The 24,224-nt window shown below is 40.5% G+C and overlaps 1 protein-coding gene across 2 annotated transcripts in view; it reads right to left on the reverse strand.

Moving 5' to 3' along the window:
* Nucleotides 1-24,224, reverse strand: part of STK24 (serine/threonine kinase 24) — a 70,377-nt gene that overhangs the window by 15,096 nt on the left and 31,057 nt on the right. The window contains exons 2-7 of one of the 2 annotated variants that reach the window (XM_075199930.1): nt 20,654-20,884; nt 7,037-7,093; nt 4,738-4,846; nt 4,504-4,661; nt 2,533-2,718; nt 504-646 (exon numbers count right to left, since the gene is read on the reverse strand). In XM_075199930.1, the coding sequence (XP_075056031.1) occupies nt 504-646; nt 2,533-2,718; nt 4,504-4,661; nt 4,738-4,846; nt 7,037-7,093; nt 20,654-20,884 (884 nt within the window). The remainder of the gene's footprint in view (nt 1-503; nt 647-2,532; nt 2,719-4,503; nt 4,662-4,737; nt 4,847-7,036; nt 7,094-20,653; nt 20,885-24,224) is intronic. The other variant, XM_075199931.1, reaches the window with a different exon arrangement.

Consider the following 24,224-nt stretch of genomic DNA (forward strand, 5'->3'; position numbering starts at 1 on the left):
TAAATAAAACAATACCGGATTATACTTTCTAGTGTAGCTGCAGCATGGTAGACGGGATGTGGAATAAGTTAGTATCCGCCAACCGTGTATAGAGGGGAGGATTGGCAAATGGTGTAAAAAAGTGTAAGTTGCCGCATTGGCTTCTGCATAGTCTGTAGAGGTGTCAGCATTACAAGGTACTACAAAGGGCAGTTCGGTCCATGTCACCATGTCACACCATTACATTTCAGTGTCAGGTAGACAAGCCCTTTAGGTTTGTGCTATAACCCAAGCACATAAACAAACTGTAACAAACCGTTTCAGAAAGCTTACCAATTTCAATGTATTTTCCAGAGGCTACCTAGGGGCAGACACTGGACAGTGCAGCAATACCATTCCCCTCTAATGGGCTCATTATCATTATTATAGATGGAGGTTTTCCAAGCTCAGTTAGGGAACAATGTATGAACAATATAATTGGGATCATTCTTTCAGCTGTGGATTCTCTCTGCGCTCACACTTACCCATCTGAATCGGAGCTGGAACCCTCATGACCTTGCTCTATCTTCCACCTCTTATACCTATCGATTAGGTCAGTCAGATAGGAGGTTTTCTTGGCATTGCGCACAATAAATTTGTGTTTCAGAAGTTCCTTTGCTGTAGGTCTCTTTAAAGAACAAAAACATAGTTAGTCTACCTGAGGCTAGAAACACAAAATAACTCCACATAAAAGATCTTGGAGTCTCTTGTGTGTAACACTGCAGCCCCATAAGCATGACAAGGTTAGCAATATAGCATACTGCAAACAGGTACCTCTATCCCTGTACCAAATTCCATTTTAACATTTTAAGCAAGTTAACATTTTATTGAGGCCACTAAAAATGAGCAGAATTCCCATAGGTGGTACCGATACCAAACAAGGTTGTGCACCCTAGAAGAGAGAATATCCACAGCAATCTTTCTAAAGATACAATCTCAGCTGTTTGCCTTTATCAAGCGAATATATTTGCCATGACTTCCAACTCTGGCATCTACTCTTCATAGATTGTAAGCTCTCACAATCAGGGCCCTATTTCTTTGTGTCCTATCTTTACCAGCATGCTAGTGCCTTCCCTTTTCCCAATCAAGGATTATGATGGGCAGCATGGTGGCTTAGTGGTTAGCACTTCTGCCTTGCAGCACTGGGATCATGAGTTCAATTCCCGATCATGGCCTTATCTGTGAGGAGTTTGTATGTTCTCCCCGTGTTTGTGTGGGTTTCCTCCGAGTGCTCCGGTTTCCTCCCACACTCCAAAAACATACTGGTGAGTTAATTGTCTGCTATAAAATTGGTGTGTGTGTGTGTGTGTGTATGTTAGGGAATTTAGACTGTAAGCCCCAATGGGGCAGGGACTGATGTGAGTTCTCTGTACAGCGCTGCGGAATTAGTGGCGCTATATAAATAATTGGTGATGATGATAAAGATGATGATCCTATTTGCTGCTCCCATTTTGTTGGGTACAGGTTCAGCTTGTGCTGTTTTACTCCCTTTTATTCCCGCTTCTCCCCATGTCTCATGTTTTTTGTCCTACCCCCTCAGTGCTGGTAATGTTGAACCTTACCAGAATAGTGTTCTGTCTACATTGTAGTACGGTGCATATATTCTTATTGTACAGATTTTTTGCTTTTATTGTTTTGTCCTGTTTTCCCATGTAATGTCTTACTGCATGCTCTCTGTACGATACTGCGGACTCCTTGTAAATGACTGGTGATTCCAGCTCTCAGGAACACCATTATGATGCTTTGTGTTATTACTGTAGTCAGAGTTGCACTACTGTAAAGACCTACACAGCTCTGGATAAAGTAACAGCACAAAGTGTCATAATTCAGTGCCTGAGAGGTGTAATCCCCAAAAATTATCTCAAATGGTCCCTTACAAAAGCGCGGGAGAGAAGGCTGTCATTGATAACCAGCTAGGGGGGAAAGGAAGCTGAGAAGGGGGACATGCTCCTGTCACCATAGCAACCTTGCAACTAGAATTTGTCCAGCACTGTCATAACGGAAATCATTCAGAATGATTTGATACAGTAGAAGCTCCCATCATAGGGAATAGTGTACACTCATACTACACTAAATACGTGAGGATTCTAATCCCCTAAAATTCCTGTGAGCCAACATCCTTACAGTAATACATGAGTTATCTAGTAGTAAATAATATCCCCAAGCTCTCAGGACTGTCATTTTTTTTTTAAAAAAAATGCATTTAATAGCCAAAGTAACAAAAATTCATAAAACATTGCTATGTATTCCAGAATACAGAGTTACATTAATGAGATTGGCTGACCGAGAGCAAGATTTGTATATTATACAGCTTTCCAGTAACGGGCAGGATAGGAGAACAGTGCAGCCTTTAGACAAAAATAAAAAAGGAAAACATTTCTCAGAAACCACACTCTGCGTGTAGCATGCTGCAAGGCAGCAGTGGAAATAGGACGTAGACTTAAAAATAAATAAATGTTATTTATAAAGCAAGGTGTGGAAATTTGTAACTACAAATACGCTTTCAAGACTTACAAAACTAGGCTCTTTGTTTAGGCAAACTTCCACAAATTCTTTCAGGAGTTTGCTGTAGTTTCCTTCAAGGGTGGGAGGGTTGCTTTTGGGAATGTGGAACAACACTTTCATAGGATGCAATTCGGAATGAGGGGGTTCTCCTTTAGCAAGTTCAATAGCTGTTATGCCCAGTGACCAGATATCAGCCTATAATACAAACAAAAAACATTTCTTATTAAAAATGTCTAATTCTCCCGTAAATTTGGAGCAAATCATACCAATTAGTATTTACAATTTAACCCATCATAAATATGTAATATTAAATAATTAGGTATGAGTAGCATTAACATGCATTTTGAAGTGATACAAAATGATAGTTTTTGAGTGGTTTATCTTCTGACATTCTTATTCACACCTTGTGATTATCACTTTGACCCACTCTCATATTCAAGTACTGCACCCACCTACACCAATGGATAGATTTACTAAAACTACTAAATAGGACATATATATATATATATATATATATATATATATATATATATATATAAAAATACACACACACACACACACACACACACACACATTCAATGATCACTGCAATGTAAAAAAATATCAGTTAATGTTAATTATTAGAGATATTACTACACTTATTTCACTACATCATACAGATTTTTTTTTCTCATTACAATCAATGTATTGACACAATTCTCCTTCTGATACTTTCTGTTTCAACAGTAACAACTATTTGTTTCCTATTTACCTAATAAGATTGCAGTATAGTGCAACACGTCATCATATCCTGTAATAACATTTAAAGAAATATAAATTTTTGACTCAATGCAAAAGGACCTCATTACAGGAAACCTTCTTACTATGTTGTGTCTCATACCTGCATACATTACAGATATGGATGAAAGAGTCAGTAATTCTGACCTATGAAACAAGTTTCCATATACATATTAAGTAAGCAAAAAAACGTTATAATTTAATCTTGGTTGCTGAAGATAATACAAAAATAGCTTAGCTGGAGCAATTGTGCCTAAGATTGAGCTATTAGGATCTAATCTTTTGCGTAAGAGAGATCTTATACTGAGATCCTATACTAAGACATTATACTGAAAGATTATACCGAGATCCTATACTAAGATCCTATACTGAGACATTATACTGAGATCCTATACTGAGACATTATACTGAAAGATTATACCGAGATCCTATACTAAGATCCTATACTGAGACATTATACTGAGATCCTATACTAAGACATTATACTGAAAGATTATACCGAGATCCTATACTAAGATCCTATACTGAGACATTATACTGAGATCCTATACTAAGACATTATACTGAGACATTATACTGAGATCCTATACTAAGACATTATACTGAGACATACTAAGATCCTATACTAAGATCTTATACTGAGACATTATACTAAGATCCTATACTAAGACATTATACTGAGATCCTATACTAAGATCTTAGACTGAGACATTATACTAAGATCCTATACTAAGACATTATACTGAAACATTATGAATACATAAGTATTTGTATTACCTTCTCCCTCACTAAAACACAGGTACATGCATATCTAAGAAATGCTCCACATAAGTTTTCGTTTGCTTAAGTATTATTTATTTACTGAATACATTTATTCTAAATCTTAAAAGCGCAGAATTTTGTCTTTAACAAATTAAAATTTTCAACATCTATTGTTAGAGAGGCAGTAAGAGGAACATGCGGAACCCTTTGTGGCGTCTTTTAAATAATAATAATGTGCAAGTTACCAAAGTTGTTCTACGGGTTTATGAAGTTTTCCTGTGTGTCCCATCATAAATATTCATGAAGACTTTACAATAGAACACAAGTATCTCAAATCTCTTCTTTGTGTACGGACAGTGATTCATCATATTACGTGTGATCATTAATTACCATCAGACACAAGAAAGAGAAGAAACTGGAGCAGTCACCATTTCACCTTACCTTGGAGTCATACGCCGATTGCTTTATAACCTCTGGTGCCATCCAGAATGGTGTGCCAACAAATGTATTCCTCTTAATCTGTGTATCTGTAAGCTGGCCCGCTACACCGAAATCTGCCAGTTTAACTTCTCCGTGTTCAGATAATAACACATTGGCAGCTGGAAAAAGAATTCAGAATACATAATTGGCCTTCACCTAGAATATCATGGTACATGCTTGTAACTATGCACTTACCTTTAATATCTCTGTGGATTTTCTTTTCTGAATGTAAATAATCAAGTCCTTTAAGTATTTCCCTCAAGATTGTGGCAATTTGTATTTCATCTAAGTGACCAGGTTCCAGCTGCCAAAAAAGAACAAGCAACAAATCAATGAACATGAATCGATCGATATACACTTTACCCAAGAAACAATCACATAAAATCAGACCTAAAATATTGTCTTTAAACAGCAGCAGCAGACAAAATAATGTAGAATTCAGGAGCCAGTCCGTCAAATCTGGGAGTAAGCAGGATCTTTTAAGGACACAGGGAAGATAAACACTAGGTGACATCAAAAGAAATGGCTCAAGAATAATCTATCCAGCCCCGCCTTAAAGTGCTACAGGTTTGCAATGGCCAAAGCAATGCATGAACGTTTGTGCTACGTACATGAAAATACATGTCCACATATTCTGATGGCCAACCTGATACACCCTAAGGGCCACATGTGCTTCTCTCCACTGACAATGGTTACATTACCCTTAATCATGGGAAATAATTAAAACAATACATTTTATCAAGGAAAGAAACACCAACCTGTAACATCAGCAGGAATTTTACTTCAACACATCTTATAACAAACATCAATGTGATTTATGGGTGAGCAGATTTTCTACCAACTTTCCATTGTTCGGATGGATCAGGGCTGTAACTAGGGCTGTGCGATAGGGGCGAGCGCCCAGGGCACAACGCCGAAGGGGAGCAGTTGAGGAATGGAGTGGCGGCATTTGTGTTTCTCACACCAGGCGCTAAAATTTGAAGTTACAGCTCTGGATTGGATAAGGCACAATCTGCAGAGATGACCCCAGTGGTTAATCTGTTGCCCTTCTTGTTTCTAATGATCGATGATGCATCCAGTTCGGCACTAGCAGCATATTTGCCTGGTTTACATCAGGTGTACTTACACCCAGATACATTTACACCCAGCCAGGTAATAAGCACAACAAAAGTTTGTTAATATTTGTTTTTATAGTAAAAAAAAAAATAAAAAAAATAAATGCGCTTGCTATTAGGTTTGATTTAAATAAAAACAACCTCTATAATACAGTATAATCTTCATTCATATGTATGAATTCAGGTAGCAAAAAATATATTCTAAAATACACCCACAAAAATCATAAAATATAGGCATGAACAGTAAAGAAAGCTTCAGAGGTGAATCTGCAACCAGCAGTGGCTAGTTGGTGACCGTCATCATCATCACTTTGTACATGCACCGGGCCCGAGACGTCTGCAAGTGTTATGGCTACAGACAGGCGCATATGTCTCTCTGTGTGGATCTGCCTCAGCTTGTAATTAACACGCCCTTACTGTACTCAATCTGTGTGTGTATGCCCCTTCCTTCACAGGTTCCGTCTCTCCAAGATCCAGGAGGCGCAAATATCAGATCTGCATAACAACATAGACATACACTTTTTTTGTGGGCATTCACAGTGAAGCAAACAGGCGTACGACCAACTCAGCATAACCCATCTGTTCACATTTTTAAATGGAACCAGAAATAGAAAAAACAAGCTGGAAGGTGTTGTGAGCCACAAATGAAGGTCCTGCGGGCAGCAGGTGGTCCCAGCACTGCCTGTTGTCCATCGCTGATCTATATAATAGCTACACAGGAGAATTCTCATATTATAGCTGCAGGGTCATTTTGCAAATAATTACCCATATGTTGGCAATTTCTTTCAGTGTCAACCCTGCTTAATCCCTCTGATTATTACTCCTGGCAGGCCATCACTTGAACGGGTATGCCAACATTGACAGGCAGTAGAATATATGTAGTTCCTCATGTACAATACAAGAACAAACAATGAAGACCAGCCTTTAGGCTTGACCCAGAGTTAGAATGCCTCACCATTCCCCATGGCAATCTGTGCTGTGAGCCTGGAATACATTATTTTCAAATATGGCTGCCAGTGAAATCACAATCAACATCTAATTGAGTATGCAAAATACTCACCATCCCATTTATAGGCGATCTAGCATGCTTCTCTTCCCAAACATTTGTTCCAGCAAGTAGAGCGTTCAGTAGAGAATGATTAATTACCTCTGCAAGTCTATTTTTACATTTACTGCATGAATTTGCTATATTTTAGATGTCACCCAATTAGCTAATTTGTGTAATCGTCTGCATTTATAGTTTTTTAACCTAACATTTTGAGATGAACAATTATTCTAAAAACAGCTCTGAATGCAACCAGAAGCTCTAATGAGAAATTGCTTAATCATGTCATACTTTAGAAATAAAAAATAAAGATTTGTAAGCATTTTATACACACCAGGTCCAATGCAGATCCTCCTCCCAGATATTCCATAATAATCCATAATTTGGTGTCCTACCAAAATAGAAAAAAAAAACATGTTAAAAACATTAGATGTCATATACACATGATGCAATTATTATGGTTTCCATTATTAAAACTCAATACTTTCCTAAAAAAAAGTCCCAAGTTTACCAATCTGGAATTGCTTCTTGAGCAAGTCATTTGGACTGAATAAGCACCAAATTTAAAGGACGACTGATCTCGATATAGGGGCTGCAGTGTTATCGGCTACAGCAGGGCCCTCAAACCCAATGTTATATGGAACATAGCTCATGGTAATGAACTTTCCATAACATTGGTAGCTGGCTTGTGGGGTTTTGGTTGGCAGCAGCAGGAATCCATAATTCAGCTGACAGTGGTGTGGTCATTCTGCATACACTGCATTGCATCAGTTCAGATTACAAGTACAACAAGGGAAATGCAAAGGTAATAGTCATCTAGTTTTAAACACAAACACCACCTGTTTTCCTCACAAAGGGAAACTTATTAGGATCAGCTAGGCAGATAAACAATAACAAATATATCACCAACTCAAAACCGCGAGAGGGGGGGAGGGGCTAGTGTGGTGGCTGCTCCATGAAAGGACTATGAACAAAAACACCGGCTCCCTGTCACTGCAGCATCACTGATGATGTCACCATGCTGTCAGTGCAGAAGAGCCAACACTGCGGGGAGCTGAGAACAGACCTTAAGTAAGTGAGGGGGAGGGGGATCTGTCAGCTCCATTAGTTGTTCTCTCCCTAAGCACTGGTCTGTTATATCACATGCTGTGTGTTAGCAGCTCTCTGCTTCCAGGACTGCCCCTCCCAGCATCCCCAGCTCCTCCTGACAGCCCTGCGTTCCACCAACACTCTCACCTCTGCTCCTGATAACTATGACTCCAGTGCCCCTCCCAACTCTCGGTACAGTACAGAGCCCCCATCATTGACCTTTCCTTGCCCTGCATATCAGTTCCCTCTGTTTCTATCCAGATATGTTTCCCTTCCTTCTGATCCCTGACACCTGTCAATTCTGACTCCTGGACCCCCGAAATACAGCTGTAATCTCTGCACCCTCTCCATCACAGGAATGCTCTCTGTATAGTATGGCGTTCACAGGAATGCTCTCTGTATGGTATGGAGGTCACAGGAATGCTCTCTGTATAGTATGGTGGTCATAGGAATGCTCTCTGTATGGTATGGTGGTCATAGGAATGCTCTCTGTATGGTATGGAGGTCACAGGAATGCTCTCTGTATAGTATGGCGGTCACAGGAATGCTCTCTGTATAGTATGGCGGTCACAGGAATGCTCTCTGTATAGTATGGTGGTCATAGGAATGCTCTCTGTATAGTATGGTGGTCATAGGAAAGCTCTCTGTATGGTATGGAGGTCACAGGAATGCTGTCTGTATAGTATGGCGTTCACAGGAATGCTCTTTGTATGGTATGGCGTTCACAGGAATGCTCTCTGTATGGTATGGCGTTCACAGGAATGCTCTCTGTATGGTATGGCGTTCACAGGAATGCTCTCTGTATGGTATGGCGGTCATAGGAATGCTCTCTGTATGGTATGGCGGTCATAGGAATGCTCTCTGTATAGTATGGAGGTCACAGGAATGCTCTCTGTATAGTATGGCGGTCACAGGAATGCTCTCTGTATGGTATGAAGGTCACAGGAATGCTCTCTGTATAGTATGGTGGTCATAGGAATGTTCTCTGTTTAGTATGGTGGTCATAGGAATGCTCTCTGTATGGTATGGAGGTCACAGGAATGCTCTCTGTATAGCATGGCGGTCACAGGAATGCTCTCTGTATGGTATGGAGGTCACAGGAATGCTCTCTGTATGGTATGGCGGTCACAGGAATGCTCTCTGTATAGTATGGTGGTCACAGGAATGCTCTCTGTATAGTATGGTGGTCATAGGAATGCTCTCTGTATGGTATGGAGGTCACAGGAATGCTGTCTGTATAGTATGGCATGCACAGGAATGCTCTCTGTATGGTATGGCGTGCACAGGAATGCTCTCTGTATGGTATGGCGTGCACAGGAATGCTCTCTGTATGGTATGGAGGTCACAGGAATGCTCTCTGTATGGTATGGTGGTCACAGGAATGCTCTCTGTATGGTATGGAGGTCACAGGAATGCTCTCTGTATGGTATGGTGGTCATAGGAATGTTCTCTGTATAGTATGGTGGCCATAGGAATGCTCTCTGTATGGTATGGAGGTCACAGGAATGCTCTCTGTATAGCATGGCGGTCACAGGAATGCTCTCCGTATGGTATGGAGGTCACAGGAATGCTCTCCGTATAGCATGGCGGTCACAGGAATGCTCTCCGTATGGTATGGAGGTCACAGGAATGCTCTCCGTATGGTATGGAGGTCACAGGAATGCTCTCCGTATGGTATGGAGGTCACAGGAATGCTCTCCGTATGGTATGGAGGTCACAGGAATGCTCTCCGTATGGTATGGAGGTCACAGGAATGCTCTCCGTATGGTATGGAGGTCACAGGAATGCTCTCCGTATGGTATGGAGGTCACAGGAATGCTCTCCGTATGGTATGGAGGTCACAGGAATGCTCTCCGTATGGTATGGAGGTCACAGGAATGCTCTCCGTATAGTATGGAGGTCACAGGAATGCTCTCTGTACTGTATGGCGGACACTAGGAGGCTCTTTATAGTGTGTGTGTGTGTGTGTGTGTGTGTGTGTGTGTGTGTGTGTATAATATATATATATATATATATATATATATATATATATATATATATATATATATATTAATAATTTCATGTGATGGTGATAAGGGGGCACAATGTGATAAAGATGGCTCCATGGCACGGTGTGATAAAGGAGAAACTGTGATGGAGCGCATAGTGGGATGAAGTAGCAGTGTGATACAGATGGTACCGTTACAATTATGTTTTAATTTGTTTCAGTGAGTTTTATTTAAAAAAACAATTCATTTTTTATACAGCTAGCATGTGACAGCTGCATTTAAAGTACTTTGATTCTATGGAGGCTTATTACATAAAGATCCTTACAAAGCCAGACCGTGAAGAATGGGGAGGGAGGGGTTTCAGTGCGGTTTAGAACTTGTAAAGCGCTAGCCACGCCCCCACAGTAGGTTGACCACGCCCACACGACTATTGACACTCCCACTTAGATGGGGGGCGCCGGGTGCCCTGTCTCGCCCAGGGCACTAAAATGTCTAGTTACGGCACTGGCAGGAACAATATGGGTCACGCAGATAGAAGGATGGTCGACAAGCTGGGTCACAACGGGAGAGCAGAATCACTAGAAGAATGGTCAGGAAAGCCGGGTAATAACAGGGAAAACACCAGTGGAATGCTAGAGGCAGGAACCTGTTACTCTGGCACCCTAATGGCGCCAGAGCCAGGTTTAAATAAGGCAGACTGGACAGTGATTGGAGGAGCCAGGAGGCGTCACGCAGCAGAAAAGGTAGCGTCCCATTGCTAGGCAATGGGACGAAGCAGGGTGCATGCGCCCGACAGGAGGTTTGAGGCGGCAGCCGCAGCGCGTCTGTTGCTAAGCAACAGAGCGCTACGGCCCGGAAGGCAGGTGTCCGTCCCCGTCTGACAGGAATCAGCGGGGACGGAGCCTGACAGTGCTGAAATGTGCCTATTTCTCCGTTGAGTGCCTAAAAAATGCACACTCCTTCTCAGTAAGGGAAGCGCTCCTGTGTACGGCTCTCTAGGAGATTGCGGGCTCATGGGAAAATATGCGTGCTGGCAAAAGTGAAAATGCAACTTCTGCCCTGCACTTTAGGACCACTACTGTAATTAATTTCAACCTTATCTCATTTCATTTATGTCTTAATTTACTATTGTACATCTGAATGTTTGATTGCATTGGTGTTTGTGCAGATACAAATGTCCTTTCTGCATAAAGAGCACCAGGAAGATGCAATTGGCATCCTATTGTGAATAACACCTGATCAGCAGCCTAGTACACTATGAACAGTTTTAGTAGAGGGTGCATTCTCCAACCCTGTGAAGGTCATTTAAACATCTAGTTCTGCAACACAAATTCCACATACAGCAAGGGATGCCCCGATATATCCAGCTCCTCTCATAATAAAGAGAAGCATTTGGCACCCATGCAGTCATAAGCCATGTGCACATTCGGACAAAAATAGGAATAGGACTTCCCAAAAAGACATTCACTCTGCCGGACCACACTTACACAGCTTCACAAATGAGCCACTCAGCTTTCCTTTATGTTCCTGGTCACTTTGTTACTGGTTTATAGATGGAAATTTCTGGTACAAAGTAAAGAGAGTGGATGGAAAATAGAGGGGGTTGATAGGGTGATAAGATAGAGATAACAACAGTCAAAGAAAATGGCAATACTCAATTTATTACTTTGAATCACATTTACTAAATTAATAAAGTTCCAGAATTAAAAAGTAAAAAAAAAACAAACAACTTTAAAGGGAAAAACAAATATAACAAAGTCATCAACTCTCACTTGTTCCTTCAGATATTTGCAATGTAATGAGAGAAATAATCAAGCTGATTAATCTCTATAGCCGTGTGGATGTGATTGTCATGGTACCAGAAGTCTTTAGCTTCATTCAATCATTCTCAAAATAATTTTTAATTGATGAAATAATCATCTAATTTTAGCTGTCTGTGTGACAGGTTTCAGAAACGTCTCTCACCATATGCAGAATTAGTTTTGATACTAGTTGAACAAGCCTCACACTCTGCTCGTTCAGAAGGGTCATCCAAGGTGTCAGGCTGCGATATCCAATGTATCCTTAATTAAGGTCCCACTGCCAAATGATCTTGGCAGTGGGACAGCCCATCAGATATGTTTTATTGTGCCATGTTCAGAACAAACTCAAAACACAAAGGATTTAAATTCTTCACTTCTATCTAGAATCACGTACCATCTACATATCATCTTAAGAGAAGTTTCCTCAATGGCCACACATCTGAAGAGATGCAAAATGGGACCTATAAAATCTTTACAGAGCCAAATCATTACTTATCTCATCAAGATCATCAATCCTGGAGTTTTAGGAGTTCGGCAAACAATTTTGGATAGTCACGATGAAAACTTGGTAATATTTTACTCTATATAAACTTAAAACTTAAATATCATATTTATCACTACTTATATACCTTCACCTCACACACAACCATGCACACACAAGCCCAGCAGTTATTTAGAATTAAAACAAAAATATACAGTGCGCTCAGACACAATTCCGTTAAAACACTCAACTGGTGTAAAAAGCATAAATTAACTAAACATTGTCCGTGTTTAGTAGTCTCTCATCAATGATGCTCCCACGAACGATATCCGCACTAGCAGTCACTTGTCTGCGTGTCTTCCCCTTTACTAGCCCGGTCTCCACGGGTCAAAAAGTATCCTAAAATGTCAAACAGATGGGGGCGCTTCCATAGTGCATTAACCAGATAAAAAGTTTTATTAAAAACAGAATATATAGGTACCAGAAGTACAATTTAGTCAAGCATTGAATGGACAATCAAATGGCTCCTACATCGACAAAGTTCCATAGGCAGCCTGGATCCGAACCACCTCTGTTTGACATTTTAAGTTATTTAGAATTGTTTAAAAATGTTGCTAAATTACAATTTGAATTTTAGCAGATAATCTCCTAGCAAAAGTCATGAATATTGCACTCATTCTATAATACAGATTGGCCCTTATACCAGTGCTAGAATAGGTGCTGCCTTAACAGTACACTTGGGATCCACTTCTTCCCAAAATAACAATATATAATACAGATGTGTATATTTCAGGCGCAACTGAAAATATGTCTGTAAATCTGATTTTCCTAATATACAACACAAAAACTTCTATATTCTAGATATTGAACAGACAATCAAAAATGACATAGCTATGAAAATCAGTCTCCCATTCAAATTGTCCATGCACTGAAAAAAATAGTTTCATATGTCTTCATAAGAGATCGCTCAAGTTTCTCTCCTACTTCCCTTGATGTTCTCCGGGAAGGAGAAAAATCTCCTGCCAAATTTCTCCCGATTACCATAGGAAAAATAAGAAATAAGGGCAATGTGAGATAAAGTTCATAGCACACATATAATGCCCGAATATTAGACCCACTAGGAACCAGTGCAAGAAAACAGAGAGAGATCTATATAGATGTAAATCACGCCACCACGTGATAAAACACAAACACCAAAAATAAATGGTTTATAATAAAAAGTATGATAAAGACCGGGGCTGTATGTCCCTTTTAATGTGCTTACACTGTGTATGATAATAGGAGCTTGCGTGACCGTGTGTTCAACCAACTTCTAATCTCATCAGTCAGATGTTGTTCAACTGGATGCCGATCACAGTGTTCATCTGGTTTGTGTGATTCATATGTACAACACAATCATACCAAACATCTAGTGTATTACCATTTTAAAAACTGCGTCATTTTATGTAATCCAGATAGGGACCAATACACACGATTAAAAACGTACATGCATATAATCCTAAATAAAAATAGTAAGTCCACTCCTACCAGAAAACGGAGGATAGTCAGCATTGTCAAGATTGTTAAATGAAGTTCCCGCACAACTCAGCTGCCGGATCCTGGCTAGGTAGTGGATACAATAACACACGCTCGCACTCCTATGCGTTTCAACCACGTATCTTGGGTCTTTTTCAAGGTGAATGTAGGTATGGACTTCCAGACTCTTTAAATATCTGTAACAGCCAATCACCTAGCAAGGTGTGTTTTTTTTATATAATAATGTCCCATAAGCACAATAAAGTTAAAAAAATACAAAGTAAATATTACTTCTTGATAAAAAAATTATCTAAATACTGTTCTATATATACTAAGTGGAACGATCATCTTCGTTCTAGCTATAGGGGATTATCTGAAACACTAAATGTAGAGTGCATAAGGGTGATTAATATCCCTTTAAACTCGCTATTTTGTATCCAAAAGGAAACATAACCAAAAGATCTTCTTTCATGAATCCCGAAGAGCACTAACTAACTTCCCTCGATAGAACACACAATAAAGAAGGTTCTTTCAGAAAAATAGATCTCTTAAACATAGCAATGTTTCTATTGCTGCATAAAGATTAACCCTTATATTCCATAGCTACTACTAGCCATATAAACCCTAAAAAGACTAGCGTTTAGAGAACATGAAAGAGGGATAGATGCTGTTAAAACGGTCCTACAAAATTATAGTATCAGAGGATTTATGTAGTTTCATTTTAGAGGGAATTAGTTTTATCCTTAACAATAATTATTTTCATTTTGAGGCGTCTTTCTTTATGCAGAGAGTGGGTACAGCTATGGGCACCAGGTTTGCCCCCTGTTATGCTAACATCTTTATGAGTGTATGGGAAGATGAATATATATGGAAAGACGAAAGATGGGGGGCAGACCTGGTGCTTTGGTATAGATATATAGATGATATTTTTTTGTGTGGAGGAATAACAAGGAATCCTTGAACTCTTTTTGTCAATATTTGAATACAAATGATTGGAATATATCTCACACTTATGACATCAATCAAGAACTGGTTAACTTTTTGGACCTTACTGTGTATGTAAAAAATAATGAACTACATACTAAGACATACACTAAACTAACAGACAGCAATTCATATATTAGTGCCGATAGCCATCATCACAGAAATTGGCTGGACAAAATAGGACAGTTCATGCAGGTTAAAAGAAATTGCACAGAAATAAATATATGTGAAGAACAAATTTCTGGAATGAAGACACAATTTCTTCAGAAAGGTTACTCCAAAGAATTAGTAGAGAGATCTTATGATAAAGTAAAGAAAATAGAGAGAACATCTTTGTTGAAATCTACGGATGGGGATAATAAAAATAAAAATAACAATAATGCTAGATATAATGTAGCCTTTATCACCCAGTATAATAGGCAATACAAAAGATATGAAAATGTATTCAATAAGCATTGGAAAATCCTATTGAATGATCCCACACTTCCACGATATTACAGACGAAACCGAAATTTATTTATAGGAAAGCCCCAAATCTGAGAAACAAAATTGTTAGAAGTAGTATACCTAAAAAAGAAACAACTAATCACACCAGAAGAGGGTTTCATCAATGTGGTATGTGTACACCATGTAGAAGTATAAAAAGTGAACAGTCAAAAATTACAGAATATGAGTCAATGGTTACCGGATCTAAATATAGGATTAAGGATTTCATCACATGTCAGTCAAGAAATGTGATTTACCTTATTCAGTGTAAATGTGCTAAACAATACATTGGTAAAACCACTCGACCTTTAAAAACACGATTGGCTGAACACTTTAGGAATATCAAAAAGGATTTATCAATCATTCAGTGTCGGCACACTGTAAAGAAAAACATTCATGCAGTGCTGAATCCATCAAATCTTTTTGTGGCATTCATTTAGTGGGGGAAAATTGGAAATGTAAGGATCTAGAAACAATAGTAGCCAAATTAGCAATGGAAAAAATTTATCATTTGAAAACTTTAATCCCGGATGGATTGAATGTGGAGTTTGATCTTAAATGGTTACTACAAGTGTTGACATGTATTTTATGATATTTTAAAGTAGAATGGGAGATCTATGTCTTATATGTATATTTATTTATTGTTATCAGTGTTTGCCAATTGTGGTAATAGGGTGACTTATCAACAAATAGTGAATAGGACTATCTTTATGCAGCAAATGAAACATTGCTTTGTTTAACAGATCTATTTTTTCTGAAAGAACCTTCTTTATTGTGTGTTATATCGAGGGATATTAGTGAGTGCTTTTCGGGGTTCATCAAAGAATATCTTTTGGTTAGGTTTCCTTTTGGATACAAAATAGCGAGTTTAAAGGGATAGTTATCACCCTTATGCACTCTACATTTAGTGTTTCAGATAATCCCCTATAGCTAGAACGAAGATGATCGTTCCGCTTAGTATATATAGAACAGTATTTAGATTATTTTTTTAATCAAAAAGTAATATTTACTTTGTATTTTTTAACTTTATTGTGCTTATGGGACATTATTATATAAAAAACACACCTTGCTAGGTGATTGGCTGTTACGGATATTTAAAGAGCCTGGAAGTCCACACACCTATATTCACCTTGAAAAAGACCCAAGATACGTGGTCAAAATGCGTAGGAGAGCGAGAGAGCGAGCGTGTGTTATTGTATCCACTACCTAGCCAGGAACCGGCAACTGAGTCGTGCGGGAACCCAGGACTTCAATTAATAATCTTGACAACGCTGACTATCCTCCGTTTTCTGGTAAGAGTGGACTTGCTATTTTTATTTAGGATTATATGTGTGTACTTTTTTTAATGAGTGTATTGGTCCCTATCTGGATTACATTAAATAACGCAGTTTTTAAAATGGTAATACACTAGATGTTTGGTACGATTGTGTTGTACATATGAATCACACGAACCAGATGAACACTGTGATTGGCATCCAGATGAACAACATCTGACTGATGGGATTAGAAGTTGGTTGAACACACGGTCACGCAAGTTCCTATTATCATACACAGTGTAAGCACATTGAAAGGGAGATACAGCCCCGGTCTTTATCATACTTTTTATTATAAACCATTTATTTTTGGCGTTGGTGTTTATCACATGGTGGCGTGATTTACATCTATATAGATCTCTCTCTGTTTTCTTGCACTGGTTCCTAGTGGGTCTAATATTCGGGCATTATATGTATGCTTTGAACTTTATCTCACATTGCCCTTATTTCTTATTTTTCCTATGGTAATCGCTATAAATTTGGCAGGAGATTTTCCTCCTTCCCGGAGAACATCAGGGGAAGTAGGAGAGAAACTTAAGCAATCTCTTATAAAGACATTCGAGACTAATTATTTTCGTGCATGGACAATTTGAATGGGAGACTGAATTTCAAAGCTATGCCATTTTTGATTGTCTGTTCGATATCTAGAATATAGAAGTTTTTGTGTCGTATATTAGGAAAATCAGATTTACAGACATATTTTCAGTTGTGCCTGAAATATACACATCTGTATTATATATTGTTATTTTGGGAAGAAGTGGATCCCAAGTGTACTGTTAAGGCAGCACCTATTGTAGCGCTGGTATAAGGGCCAATTTGTTGTTATTGCACTCATTCTATCTATTATTTAATAGGAGAACATTTAATAAACAAAAAAAACAGATGCTAGTATGTTTTGTTTTTTAGTTACCTGACTGTGTACTACCAGGCTGCTATAAATATAACACCATTGAGATGAGAGGTAAAAGCCATCCCTTCACCGATCAAAGTGACAGTGAGCAGGCAATAGAATGGATAGAATGTAGATCATTGCCACTACTAACCCATGCAGAAAGGTTTCCCATGATCTGAATTGATTGGCATGAAAGTTGCATTGCGGCTCCTCAAGGAGTATGTTCTCCACGGGATTTTTTTCCTAATGGACTTGAAGCAATAAGAGGATCTTCCTGGATGTATTCTTTTCACAGTGTGCATGTGTTTATTTAACAGTATTTATTTACATGTGCAGTACAGATGCCATCGGGCCCTGGATGCCACATCATGCTGGCACTTGTAGCTCTACAATTGTCAGCATTCTCTGGCAGTCATGTGCATGCTGGTACTCCTAGCTCTACAAGAGCCAGCATAACCTGTTTAGTCACCAGCCAAAAAAATGCCTTTATCCATTTCCGATATTACCCACCAGGCACAGATGTTGGGAAGAGCCTTGTGCTTTCTGCACAGGACGGTTTTCTATTGGGGACGGGGCTGAATTTATTTTTAATGGTCCCATTCTATAGGGAATTCAGTCCTGTGCTAAACAGACAAGGGCTGAGTATATTATGACAGGAGGACCCCATGCTGGTTATAGTGTCACCAGCTCAATCCAGCTTCCCTCCATCATACTTTGTGACTTTAATATTCCTATTGACAACTGTTCTGACCCCGCCACCATCTAACTTCTCGCCCTCTCCTCCTCCCAAGGCCTCACTCAGTGGACCTCTTCCCCCACCCACTGTCTTGGCCACTCCCTTGACCTTGTCTTCTCTCACCTCTGTGATCTCTCTGACTTCTCCAACTCTCCCTTCCCACTCTCTGACCACCATCTCCTCTCCTTCACTCTGTCCTCCTCCCCTGCTCCTGCCTCGCCCAAAGCCACCCACACCAGGCGCAACCTTGACGCTATTGACCATACCTCCTTGTCCTCCTCTCTTGAAACTCTCCTATCACCCCTTCCCTCCCTGGTCTGTCCTGACCAGGCGTCCTCCCTCTACAATCTCTCCGTCTCTACTGCCCTGGACGTTGTCGCCCCGGCCTCTACTGTCAGCAGACGCCGCATTATTCCACAGCCCCTTACACTCGAAACTCACCCGCTTCCTCCAAAAGTGCACTCGCACTGCTGAACGCCTCTGGCCGACTTCCTTCACTTTAAATTCATCCTCTCTTCTTTCTGCTCCGCCCTCTCCCTCGCCAAACAATCATTCTTTAAGTCCCTCATATCTTCTCAGTCCTCCAATCCCCGCCGCCTCTTTGCCACCTTCAACTCCCTACTCTCCCCCCCACCCCCTTCTGTCCTGTCTTCCCTGTCCACTTCTGACTTTGCCACCTTTTTCTCTTCCAAAATTGAGACCATCAGACTGAACATCTCCTCCTCCCCTTCTCCCGCCTCCCTCTTCGCTTTACCTCCCACCAACACCCAACTCTGGTGCTCCTTCGGCCCTACAACAGGTGAAGAAGTTCGCGCTCTCATTCTTTCCTCTCCACCCTCTACCTGCCCCCTCGATCCCATCCCCTCTCACCTCCTTCGCTCTCTTTCTCCCACTGCCTGCTCTTACCTCGCACACCTTTTCAACCTATCACTCTCCTCTGGTGTGGTACCCCTCTCATTTAAACATGCTCTCATCTCTCCTATCCTCAAGAAACCCAATCTCGACCCCACATCTCTTGCCAACTATCGCCCTATCTCTCTTCTCCCCTATGCCTCTAAATTACTTGAGCGAATTGTCTGCAGCCGCCTAACCAGGTACCTCTCGGATAATTCCCTCCTTGACCCTCTCCAATCCGGCTACTGCCTCCTCCACTCTACCGAAACTGCCCTGGCCAAGGTTACTAATGATCTCCTATCGGCCAAATCCAAGGGTCATTTCTCCTTACTCATGCTCCTTGACCTTTCCGCAGCCTTTGACACCGTGGATCACCCCCTCCTGCTGCAAACTCTTCTCTCTCTCGGCCTCTCTGGTTCTGTCCACGCCTGGTTCACCTCATACCTCGCTAACCGCTCCTTCTCTGTATCCATGTCTGGTTCCTCCTCCTCCCCCTACCCTCTCGCTGTAGGAGTCCCACAGGGCTCCGTTCTCGGCCCTCTACTCTTTTCGCTCTATACTTCCTCCCTTGGTGCTCTCATCTCCTCCTTTGGCCTTCAGTATCACCTTTATGGTGATGACATTCAACTTTACATCTCTTCACCTGATCTTTCCTCCACCCTCCTCGCTCAGGTATCTGACTGCCTCTCCGCCATGTCCTCCTGGATGTCGGAGCGCTTTCTCAAAATCAACATTTCCAAAACTGAACTCATTGTCTTTCCTCCTCCCAGCCTCCCATCCCACCATGACCTCTCCATTGTCGTTAACAACACTACCATCTCCTCTGTCAACCAACTCCGCTGCTTGGGTGTCACCCTTGACTCCTCTCTCTCTTTTGCCCCCCACATTCAATCTCTTGCCAAAGCCTGTCGCTTCCAACTACGCAACATCGCCCGCATCCGTCCCTTTCTCTCTCAGGAGGCCACCAAAACCATCATACACGCACTCATCATCTCCCGCCTGGATTACTGCAACCTCCTCCTCACCGATCTCCCCCACTCCCGTCTCTCCCCCTCCGCTCTATACTCAATGCGGCCGCAAGACTCATCTACCTCTCACGCCGCTCCTCCTCTGCCTCCCCTCTCTGCCTTGCCCTACACTGGCTCCCCTTCCCCTACAGAATTCTTTTTAAACTCCTCACCACCACTTACAAGGCTCTCTCCCACTCTACTGCCCCTTATATCTCTAACCTCCTCTCCATTCACACTCCCACCCGCTCCCTGCGCTCGGCCAATGACCGCCGCCTCTCCTCCACTCTGATCACCTCTTCCCATTCCAGAATCCAGGACTTTTCTCGTGCAGCCCCCCTTCACTGGAATGACCTCCCTCGCTCCATCCGCCTCTCTCCTACTCTGTGCTCCTTCAAACGTGCACTCAAAACTCACCTCTTTCTCAAAGCCTACCAACCATCCACTTAACCCCCATCTCCTCCACTCATTCTCCCCTCTCTCCCATTCCCTCAACTGGCTCCTCTTGTGCCTGGTCTGTTTAACCCTCCCTTAGGATGTAAGCTCACTAGAGCAGGGCCCTCTTCCCTCCTGTCTTCTTACCCGTTCTTCTGCTCCGTGTCTATTGCATCTGCCTGCCTGGAGTTTCTGAAGTATTGGTACTTTTGTTTATTGTTCTGTACTGTTATACTCTGTATAGTCTACTGTTTGTACTATGTGCGGCGCTGCGGAAACCTTGTGGCGCCTAACAAATAAATGATAATAATAATAATAATATTACTCACCTTAAGATATGACCCATAATACTTTGTTACATATGGACTATCACACTGGCTCAGCACAGTGATTTCTTGCTGAATATCCTCTATTTCATCTTCTGCTTCTTCCAGGTCTATAATTTTTATAGCTATAACTTTCTGAGTCCTATTGTCAATCCCTTTAAACACTTCTCCAAAGGATCCCTTGCCAATCTTCTCTAACTTTCTGAATAGTTCATCGGGATCTGCTTTTAGATTCTGTTAAGGAGAAACAAAAACACATAGGTGTTAAAAGGTAAAAAGATATAAGTGGAAAATATAATTCTATATGCTCTGTAAAAATGAGATTAAAGATTATTTTACAACTACGCAACCATTATATTTATATACCCCAAACACATCCACAATCTTGTATATAGAATACCAGAGATCTGGAAACTACAGACGGACAGGTTCATTATTCAAGGAAACTATGAACTTATATAAGAGGCTGTATATAGTGTAGAGATGCTCAGGCTCGGTTTTCTGAAAATCGAGCACACCCGAACTTAGGGGATCCGAGTAGGCTTGCGAGCCGGCTCAGTACTTTTATGCGTCCTCGGATCTGAATCGAAGCAAAACATCTTCGTTGCGTTGTCGGATCTCGCGGATTTTGGATTACATAAGTATCTCCCTCCCCAGGAGACCCAGCGCCATTGCTCACACAGAAACAGGGGTAGTAGTGTTGTTGTCACTTGACAAAAATTGATTGGAAATGATTACAAATTAATGTTATTGAGGTTAATAATAATGTAGGGATAAGAAAAGAGCCAAATTATGTGATTTTAGAAACAACAAAAAAAATAGAGATTTTAGAAAAAAAAAAATCAGGATCCAAAACCAAAACACGCGAGGGCGGTTTTGCAAAAACCAAAACACAAAATTAATCCAGATCCAAAACCAAAACACGAGGGTCGGTGAACATCTCTAATGTAGTCCCTACACTATATTTAATGCACACATTTATATTGAAAAAATTCCCCAAGATCTCAAGACTAAAGTTTTATCTCTAGCACCAGTTGAACTAGTATTGCACATGAGCAACAGTTGATAACATACATGATGAAACTCATATTGTCTAAAAAATTACAATTCTCACTTTGAAGAGAGCATATAAGTCTAACCAATTGTCCCAAACATCTGGAGCACTGCCAAACTAAAATCACCCACTACTAGGATAGAATAGGATTCCCTTGAGTGTACTAATATTCTGCAAAGCTCACATTAGTTATTTCATACAAAGAATCTAATTTGCACATTTGCATTTATTACTGCCGGAGATGACATGTTATTGTTATTTGCTCTGACAAGGTAAAATATAATATCATCAACAGATGACAATAAGTCCAAGTTATAGAAATCCGCACAAAGCAACTTTTATACAGGAGATATCAATTCTTAGCATCTTTCCTTCTTCATTAGCAGAACTTTTAGAAAAATATATAAATATTATTCAAAATATGTTAGAGGCAATGAACAACATTTATAACAATTAAAAGAAGTCACATTTAGAGTGAGACAAATCAGGAAAATGCTTTAAAGATAAGCTTATGTACATCATGTTCCCTCGTATAGCTCAAACATAAAAGGGGAAGACAGCGAAGGCCATTTAGGAAACGCACTGCAAAATGTTCTGCACTGGTTCTGAGCGTCCATGGTCCGTCAGTGCTCATCAAGGTTCATAACACTCCTCCACTCTCATACTATCAGTGCCCCTCAATGGGACACAAGGCAGCAGAAAAAGGTTTGTGGATGCACTGTGCAAAAGTGTAAACTTCATGTCAAAGTCCCTAATTACTGTAGCATCACCTCTTACAAAGAAATAAACTTAACTTTTCTTCTAAAATAGCGCCCAAGATGTGACTTATATTATAGCGCCCCAGATGTGACTTATATTAACCGGGAGACTGTGGACATATGGGCAATGTTATGTGTGTAAAGAGATTACATCATCATCATCATTTATTTATATAGTGCCACTAATTCCGCAGCGCTGTACATTACTTGGAATGTGACTGGAAATGCGCTTCCTGACAAATTCCAACATGCAGACAAAAAACAGGTCCCATTAAAAGTATAGAAAGAGTCACAGTTATCACCGTCATCTCTAAATTGGTGCAAAATTCAAGTTCTTTTGTGGAGGGGAAATTGTTGTGAGCTCTACACACAGCAAAAAAAAACAACCCTGAAAACGTGGCCTTCCCCCCCTTTAATCTGTCAATAATCTCATTCCATGAACTGAAATTTTGTTTTTGCACGGCTCTACAAATCAAGATGCAGCACTTCATGCTTCCCTAAGCATTCACTCATCCCTTCTACATGTACAAGCTGCTGCTTCTGCACTCCAAATGCACCCAACCTGCCCCACAAATCTATGCAGTCCGGTAAAATTGCAGATCAGTGTTGGAATACAGAACAGTAGTGAAGTACCATTCGTTTTGGAAAGAGCTTAAATATGACATAAAGACGAATTAGCCTAGACGATCTGCAAGAGTCCATCAGCTGGTGCATGACAATCAACCTCCAACTTACTGTCACTTTGCGTCTCACGTTATGCCAGAAATCAGTGAGAAGGTAGAACCTAAGAAAATCAGAAAAAAAAAAAAAGGGCAAAACTATAGATGTACAGAAAACCTCTGCCTTTATTGTGGCTGTGCAGAGCATTTTCCATATTATTTAATTAACATATTGTTAACTATATATTCAAGACATCCTGGCAAAATTTGGTAATTTATCTCAATGATATATATTTGTGACTTCTCCAAGAGCATTGTTTCTATCACAAGGGGAGTGTGTTCCACTGTTCTTTCACTGCTTACCTCAGATTTGCTCACAATGACCCTACACTTGGCTGTCTATCCTTGGAGATGTTATTGCACCCTTGTACTTACTTTGCCTTCATCGATTGAAACCACCTATTGAACGGTTTACAGGTCCTTGTTATGACATAAGCCAAACATAAGAACTTGGAATACCTCAAGATAGCCTGGCGACTTAACAAGCCAAATGGGCACTGCTCTTTGCATAGTTCAACTTTCTTGTGAGTTGACTTGATATTCTAGTTCTCAGAAAACCAAAGCTTGCATGCTGTCTTGTCAATATAAAGAGCCAAAGAGACCATCACAATTGTAATATTCCATAATACCTTAAGAGAGTATCAACATATGTGCCCAGTTCTGCATCAGGGTGATGGTGCCTAAAGGAAAAGGTCAACTTTTCTGTGTACTCCAGAAGCACTTTCTCTAAATAACTGTCCAAGCTGATGAACGCCTCCTCTAGAAGTCTTCACTGTTTTTTCCCCCATTGCTTAAAAAAGAATTGGGTCAGAGGTACAAATTCATGTCTGCTGGACAGTTGGGGATTTCAAAGACTTTGTATGTGATTGGTCAGCACTATCGGTGACCATTCTTTAGTAAAACCTCCAACAATATGTGCCCTCCTGTTTGACATGTATTAGAACCAGTATTACTCCAACTCATCCTGCAGGTTTCCTACAGCTGCTACCTGTCCTGCAAAGATGGTTGATTTTATCACACAATTTTCACAAGTCAGACGGCCA

Source organism: Mixophyes fleayi, chromosome 2 (genome assembly GCF_038048845.1).
Source record: "Mixophyes fleayi isolate aMixFle1 chromosome 2, aMixFle1.hap1, whole genome shotgun sequence".
NCBI lineage: Eukaryota > Metazoa > Chordata > Amphibia > Anura > Limnodynastidae > Mixophyes > Mixophyes fleayi.